Source organism: Cryptotermes secundus, unplaced genomic scaffold, assembly GCF_002891405.2.
Source record: "Cryptotermes secundus unplaced genomic scaffold, Csec_1.0 scaffold430, whole genome shotgun sequence".
Taxonomy (NCBI): domain Eukaryota; kingdom Metazoa; phylum Arthropoda; class Insecta; order Blattodea; family Kalotermitidae; genus Cryptotermes; species Cryptotermes secundus.
The window spans coordinates 584,206-592,889 of NW_019721010.1; the positions used below are offsets into that span (position 1 = coordinate 584,206).

At 39.9% G+C, this 8,684-nt stretch overlaps 1 protein-coding gene across 4 annotated transcripts in view; it reads right to left on the reverse strand.

Moving 5' to 3' along the window:
* Window positions 1-8,684, reverse strand: part of LOC111875080 (protein NDRG3) — a 208,894-nt gene that overhangs the window by 165,218 nt on the left and 34,992 nt on the right. For all 4 annotated transcript variants that reach the window (XM_023871166.1, XM_023871144.1, XM_023871174.2 and 1 more), the window contains one exon: window positions 1,097-1,334. In XM_023871166.1, the coding sequence (XP_023726934.1) occupies window positions 1,097-1,332 (236 nt within the window). In that variant the 5' untranslated portion in view covers window positions 1,333-1,334. The remainder of the gene's footprint in view (window positions 1-1,096; window positions 1,335-8,684) is intronic.

The following is an 8,684-nucleotide window of genomic DNA, read 5'->3' on the forward strand; positions in this document are numbered from 1 at the left end:
GGAATACTCATTGTTTCTTCCAGCAAGCGTAGTGCTGCGCGATGTGGCTTAGTACTTTTGTAAACGCGAATGAAATAAGTAATCAACATGAACCTCGACATTCCTGTATTCAGGAAATTTTGAACCCCCATTCTTCAACTAGAATTTCAATACCTACCAATATAAACTGCTGCCCCTCCAGGACAATGGAAGTTCATTACTGGCCCTTATTGGATTTTGATTGTGTACCACTGGTCGAATGCTCTGTTGGTACCAACCTTGTTACATATTCGAAGGAAATAGTAACTTTGGTTTCGTCGAATGCACGTCGACGGAGGTTCTAAATGGTGTGATTCCTAGTCTAGGTTTTCTGCATCATTTGCACAAACTGCAAATGATTGAGGTATACAGGGAATATCGTGTCCCTCCGACTACTTTTGCACTCAAAAAGTAGTGAATGAATTTCAATTATTATTTTGTATTGTGCTTTTGCATCGACAGTTTTCCGGCGGGTAAAATTTTGAGTCATATCGGCCCAATACGCATGAAGCACAGATCGAAATTTATTGACTTTCTCAATAAAGGGCTCATCATACAGAAACAATTGAAAATGATACAAAATATTGAATTAGTTAGGATCTCTTCTTTGATTTTTTTCGTTTTAAAGAACACTCGGTGAAATTTTAGCTAGTTTGCACCAGGAAAACAAGTTCCCCACCCCTTTCAATCAACATCAGAATATCAATTTGAAAGATCTAAGTCAAAACCTAAATTTAGGGTTGAATTATTAACAAATGAAGAAAACAAACATTATACGGAGAGATGCACATGGAATAGTGTCTCCTGAATGTCTCAGTATATCAAACTTAACCGAAACTTAACAAAACACAATGCAAAACAGTTTATAATTATGGCGTGCATAGTTTAACAATCAGGCTGCTGATGTTCTATAGCTACGCTATCACTATATCACATGATACCAATTACATGAGTATAGTCCCCTATCCCCAAACAGGTTATTTTCTATATTTCATCCGTACTCATGCCAGGAGTATACAACATTTCAGAGCACTAAGAATATCATCCCAGTTGATCAATTATAGGTCACTTGCCCTACCTTTGACCTTCCATGACGGTGGGAGACTTGGCAGTAATGGAACCATTTCCATTGCTGTGTTCATAAGAGCTGCGGGCGCCGGACTGAGGATAGGCCGAGGCAGAAGCTGAGGAAACAGCGATACCGATGCCATCTTCAGAAGTTCCCCACATTCTGGTAGCACTACGTCTATGTGCCGACGCTGTATCCTTCACAAGAGTCGAGGCATCCAGACGCATCACGCTTGCTGAGGACATTTCTGCGAACAAGCACAAAAGAGGCATTGTCTGTATTGTTCCGTATTCTCCGCCGTTTAATAGGTTCCAGTCAACTGTTGCTCCCTCCAGAATTAAATAAACAAAAGTTTAATATGGCCAATAACATAAAGAAGCAAAATTAAACTGGAACATAACGACAATAATGGAGATAATATTTTATACGACAAAAGTAATGGAGAACACGTGATCAGCAGCTGCAACAAGTCGTCGTTAAGAAAAATACTGAGTCTGGTTCCAAATGCTTCGTAACACCCCACATTGTGGAAGTCACAGGGTCTCAAAAATTAAGAACCGTGACTTAAGAATTTCCCTTAGCTGGCCGGTATATCTCCCTCTGTATAGAGAAATGTACGTACACATAATACAGACAATAATACGAAGATTTCTTCTGTATTCAACAAAATTCTCTGGCCTAGAAATGGAAATAATTTTCGTATAGGTGTCATCAGGTCACAGGAATGGCGGGCAGTTTCCTGGTACACAGTAGCTACTTTGACACATGCAAAATAGCACTGACAAAAATCTAAAGCGTTAATTTATTGAGCAAAAGATGCTCTTTGTCTGCACAATTCGTTTGTAGCATGTCTTGCGCACTTACGTTGAAATTCTTTTACGTAACTTTCCATAGATATCCGTTAAACACAATCAAAACCGTGTTAAGTAAAGAGTACAACAGAATATACGTAATTTGTTTATATGACGCGGGTTTGATGAGGGGGACGCGGACTTAGAAGAGCCAGACGCTTCTCCAGTAAAGTCCGGTTGGCTCGAAAACACATTAAGTTCGCTTCCGCGTTGTCTGAGAAAACTCGCTGTGCTTTACAATATACAGCGGTTGGACAAAAGCATGGAAACACAAGAGAAATTGTGCACATTCCTTTACTACTATGGCGTTGGACCACCTTTTGACTTCCATAGAGTCGCACTCCTTCTTGGATTGGACTCTTACAAGTTTTGAACAGTCTCTTGCGGAATTACATACCATTATTCCTCAAGAACATCTTCAAGTTGCTTTAGAGATGTTGGAGGTGGGAGTCTGTTCCTCACTGTAGTCTCCAAACTGACCAGAGTGGGTCAACCATATTCAGATATGGCGATTGTACTGGCCAGGGAAGATGAAGTTCACCTTCATGCTCTTCAACCCATGACCGAATAGTTCAAGCTGTGTGAATAGGGGCATTTTCATCTGGGAAACAACAGCGTTATTCGGAAATAACGTCTGGATCATGGTATACACCCGATTGCACAACCTGTCCACGTACTTCCTTGCAGTAATTCGGCTGTGAAGGGTAATAATGGGACCAACAGAATACTGTACCGCGATACTGCTGCCCAAATCATCACAGAACCTCCCCCGTGTTTCACTCTTGGAACCAGGTACTTGAAATTGTAGGCTTCCTTGGATGTTCTCCAAACGTAAGCTCTTCCTGATGTAGGGAACAGCGCGAAGGGCGACTCATCTGACCACATCACGCACGCGTGTCCAGTTGTGTTTCATGATCGTGACATTATCGTTTGTGCATCTGAGCATTACTTTTCAATAATCAGAGGCTTAGCAAATGCAGACTTACTGTGGATGTTGGATTAGTGAGCTCATGTGGGACAGTTTCTGTGGAAACAGGGTCTTCAGATGAATATTCAATGCTGCTGTCCTGTCACTTGTGTTGCTGTGCTGTGATTTTTCGAAACAACTCTTCTCAATGTACGACAATCTCTTTCTCTCAATGTTGATTTTTGTCCACTCTTCTCCTTCGCTGAAATTGTCTTCGTACGATTTGTGTATGCCGACATAACCTTAGAAAGTGCCGCTCTCGATACACACGATAATGTGGCAGATTTTTTCACACATGCTTCAGCTACTCGCGAAAAAACCATCTGTCCCCTATCAAAATCGAACAAGTGTGCCATTTTCCGAGCCTTTCACACGGACTGTCACTTAAGACAATCACTAATGCACTGACACGAGCTCTACAGAGAGCAAACGAACGGAAGTATATTCAGTGCTGCCAACTGAGGTTCTTTCAATGTAGCCAAAACAAACAAATTCTATTCCTCAATTTCTTAGAGCTTCCATTAGTCTGTTCACCCTCTGTATATCTCTTCTAGAAGAGAATTGCTAGTCGCAGAATACGACTTAACCCCTATTTGCTTATTTAATATTTTACCTGGAAGCTAACGCAAAGTATACTCTCCTGTAATGAGAGCAACTGGGTTATGTTAACCACGATATTAAAGTTGAAATACAAAAGAACAGCAACATTAAACCGAGAAAGCAGGCTCAAGAAATTAACGATTCCAACACGTATTCCAGAAGTGACCGGTTCGACTCTCGGCAGAACTGCCGACTTTCGTGTGTTTTCTAGTTTCTCTAGGCAAATGCGATTTTACCTTAAATTAGCCCACGACCGATTCCTTACACTTCCTTTTCACTTAATTTTTCACTATTACCCAATCATTCAATATTGTACGGTCTGAATTACCGACAGCGAAGTCAAATAACCTGCAAATGAAATAACTACAGCAATACGCACACACTGCCTTACCTCGGAACCTACGCAAATCGTTGCTGTTCGCATGTAACCTGGAGAACTAATAATTTTACGGTATGTGCCGGATAATCTTGTTGCTAAACACATCCCAGGCCAGTAGTCACATGTAGCGAGTTGTCTGTACGACGTGTACTATGCTCATATTTGTTCAGACACCGTCTGGCCATTATCTAGATCAGTGTTTGTTAAACTGAGGTCCGCGGACCACTGATGATTCGTGCTGGTCCATCAAATGATCAGTAGTATTATTTAGTCCATGTAGTATGTAGACATGTATCAAATAAAATAATTTAATTTGATTATTTCATCCTGGACCGTCACACTAGCAATAGTATAAAAGATTATCAGCTCCGTCCAGTGTGATTGATAAATGTTCTTTTTATCTTTTAATCTTTTATCCTTGACATGTTTCGGACGGAGCGACCTTCTTCCGAAGGATATATCATTAAATGCGGAAACATGTCAAGGATAAAAATTAAAAAGCTGAAAAAACTTTTATCAATCACACTGGGCGGAGTTGATAATCTTTTAAACTAATTTAAATTAAAAAAGTTGTATGAATTATTGTTTAAAACACTTTACTTTAAATTGGTGGATAGAAAATAATAGTTTATGGCAACTCTATCTACAGTTTTTCTTCTATTTGCTAAAACTCGCAACTGCATGTTCTTGAAGGCTGAGGGGAATGATACTACAGTTGAGTGGTCTGCGCCTGCGCCTGCGCCGTCCGCCCCTGTAGTGATCCGCGGTTGCCGAAAATTTGAGAAAGGCTGAGCTTGACGAACATGATGCGCCGTGATGTATTCTCTATCTAAACCTTATCTGAAAATTCTTCATAATCATTATGTCATCATTAGAAAATTGCTGGATTCTATTTTCAACATCTTGTCACATGTATTAGTGACCTGTAGACGGGGTTTGGATTGGTGAATCGATTTAATCCACAAGTACTAAATACAATTACTTCATACACTCTCAAGATCACTGTAATTATAACACATAAATACAGCCTTCCAAGTCTGCTTACACTAGACGATGTTAGATAACAGATCTCAACAATGGCTAGGTCTTTACAATGTCTTCACTATCCGTTTCCTGGTAACGGATTTTAACAAGGAGCTATCACTTCTAATCACAAGGAAGTCTTCTTGCCATTTCTTGTTCAGTCACCTTTGAATGCCGACCCTCCAGAACTCAAATCTTATAACATACCCTCATTACATATCCGTAATATGGACCACATATACATACTATATTTTACTATTGTAGAGACGAGTTACCACGTAAATGCCTAGCAACCAGTCTCGGCGCGTGTTACCCAGCAACGAGCTGTTTACTAAGAATCTGTGTTCGCGGGAACGTGTTTATCGAGCCGTTACCTAGCAGTGCGTCACAATATGATTGGAACCAGAATCACTATGCGGGAAAACTAGTTGAAAACACAAGTATACCAGAGGACAGAACCTTCAGTTCCCACTTAGTGGAAGACAGCGATATGTGAAATTCTATACAAAGATAAATTACAAGTTTCCTTGCAAAATATTGTGGCATGTAGACCCATTGCTAGGCAACGACCGCGAAACAAAGAATTATACAACGCCTATTACTAGGCAATGACCTGTAAACAATAATAAAGAAGTTGAGTTTTCTGTGCGGTCCGTGCGTAATGTTATAAACATGGCATTTAGTGATAGCTCGTGCAGTGCAGTGCAATGCAGTGCAGGGAAGTGGAGAGTTCGCTTGTCAGGTAGATAGAGAACTGCAATTCAGTCGTTATGAGCTGTTGCTGTTAGAAGTTAGTAGCCGAGGAACGGGGATGATTGTGGAACGCAGAGTAAGGTGAACGTACGCCGCTAAAAGCCGTCACCAGGCAACGACGGGTGAAGACATTGCAGACTGACAAGGCTCAGAACATGCTGTAGTGAACTGCAATGTGTATGTGAATTAGCGATAGCGCCTATACTTCCTCGTTGTTAGATCTATAATTGGTCAATAAATCCCATTACCAATCCAAACCCCGTTTCTAATCACTATACATGTGACAATATGGCATAAAGCATTTAAGTGTCAAATATTATATAGGTATAGTGCGGGGATGAGAATTTTGAGGTTATCTCTGACAATTTCCACGTGTTCTAGATTCACATTGGAGTGAATTACATATGTATTTAACAATATATGATTCATACAATATATAATTTATTAGTCATAGTCTGTGAATAGTTATTAATATGTAGAGTAAGTATGTACTGTCAAGTACTGTCCCAATCATATATATCTGTCAAGGCCAGTACAGGTAAAGATAAGACTGGTACATCAGACGTAGGTAAGTCGAGAGGCTTTTGCTGTGGCAATTCCTTGACCGTCATGAAACTGAACTTCGGACTTCGTAAATGATGGATCTTTTATGGTACCTGTTCAAAAGTGCACCTAATCTTAATGTGAGAGGTTTTTAGTGCGTTCGTTAGGAAGTTGCAAGAATGTGCATATGTTCTCTATGTCTGTCTGCTTGTCTGCTATCGGTATGTACGTAACAACTCGAGAACCCTCTGAACCGATTTTCACGAAATTGATATTGGTGAATTCTACTAAAATTTGTAGACATGGTCCAATTTCCATTAATATCGGAAGATAAGAAATAAAGACCTAGAGGAGTTTCTGCTCATGTTTCAAGCATAATTAGCTAGTTATTTATTGGACAGAATTTTTTTTCAATCATAAATTTTAGTTAAATATCTTTTATACTATTGCTAGTGTGACGGTCCAGGATGAACTAAATCAAATTAAATTATTTTATTCGAAACATGTCTACATACTACATGGACTAAATAATACTATTGATCATTTGATGGACCAGCACGAATCATCAGTGGTCCGCGGACCTCAGAGAAACTAAAAAACACACGAAAGTCGGCAGTTCTGCCGAGAGTCGAACCGGTCACTTCTGGAATACGTGTTGGAATCGTTAATTTCTTGAGCCACCTTTCTCGGTTTAATGTTACTGTTCTTTCGTTCTTCAACTTTAATATCGTGGTTAACATAACCCAGTTGCTCTCATTACAGGAGAGTATACTTTGCGTTAGCTTCCAGGTAAAATATTAAATAAGCAAATAGGGGTTAAGTCGTATTCTTCGACTAGCAATTCTCTTCTAGAAGAGATATACAGAGGGTGAACAGACTAATGGAAGCTCTAAGAAATTGAGGAATAGAATTTGTTTGTTTTGGCTACATTGAAAGAACCTCAGTTGGCAGCACTGAATATACTTCCGTTCGTTTGCTCTCTGTAGAGCTCGTGTCAGTGCATTAGTGATTGTCTTAAGTGACAGTCCGTGTGAAAGGCTCGGAAAATGGCACACTTGTTCGATTTTGATAGGGGACAGATGGTTTTTTCGCGAGTAGCTGAAGCATGTGTGAAAAAATCTGCCACATTATCGTGTGTATCGAGAGCGGCACTTTCTAAGGTTATGTCGGCATACACAAATCGTACGAAGACAATTTCAGCGAAGAGGAAAAGTGGACAAAAATCAACATTGAGAGAAAGAGATTGTCGTACATTGAGAAGAGTGCTTTCGAAAAATCACAGCACAGCAATACAGGTGACAGGACAGCAGAACTGAATATTCATCTTGAAGACACTTTACGTCCAATCACTTTTTTCCTTTAAGCCTCATGATTTTGACACAATTAAATGCAAGTAATTTTAATGCTGTATCGTCTCATAAGTTAAGAAAAGATGGACTGATTTTGATCAAATTCCACCTGTCTTACGCTGTTTATAAGAAAGTATCAGAAGTCAGCATTAAAGAATTAATAATCTAGAGTTGAAGGCGCTAGAAATTTTAAGCTATGCGGTGCAATTTCTAACTCGATAACTCTCCTTGTCATTATACGTGCAAATTTCCAACACACGGATACCCTACAAGTTCTCAATGTCGAACGTTCTGGTTGTACAACAAAGTGATAAAATGCGCACCAAAGCATAGCAGCAACGGAAATAGAAGTTTTAGGACTACATATCTAACCACGATAATGATAGTCTACTTGTTTATACAACAATTCAAGACCTTTGTTCCTGCTAGTTTTACGTATTACTAACCAATATATCATAAAGACTTATTATGTGTGGCGCATAAAGAATTGTTTTACGTACGCTTAGCCAATCATAAATTATGATGAACGTAATTATTCAACTTACTGATCGACCTGATAAAATCCGCGCCTAAATTGACCCTACCTACCTACTTATTTATCTATGGATCTACAGTCCTCTGTTTGACCTTTCGCTTGTCCAGTTTCTTAGTCATATACACAGTCGGTAAAACTCCTTGGAAGGGGGATCAGCCTGTCTAAATTGATCCTAGTGATGCAAAATTACCTTTCTCGTAATTAATGCAAATTCCGTTAATTTCCCAGAGACTTTCTTAAAATACTGATGACACTTGTCAGTCTATTAGAATTCGATAGTCACTCTTTACGAACCAATTTGTTCCTACCCAGTTCACCCAGAATGTGAAGCCGGGAAAACTGGAGGAGGTAGAGCACTAGGTACAGTACAGCCCTCGTTTGGGCCTAGGCCTACCTCCATGAAACTCTCCATTTCCCTTCGGTTTACTAGATCTTAGACGTACGGTAGGACTCCTTGAGCGGGTGATCAGCTCGTCGCAAGGCCTCTACCTGTACACAAACACAGAAAAACGCATACAAACATCCATGCCCTGAGTGGGATTTGAATCCACGATCCCGACTTCCGAGCGAGCGAAGACAGTGCATGCCTTAGACCGC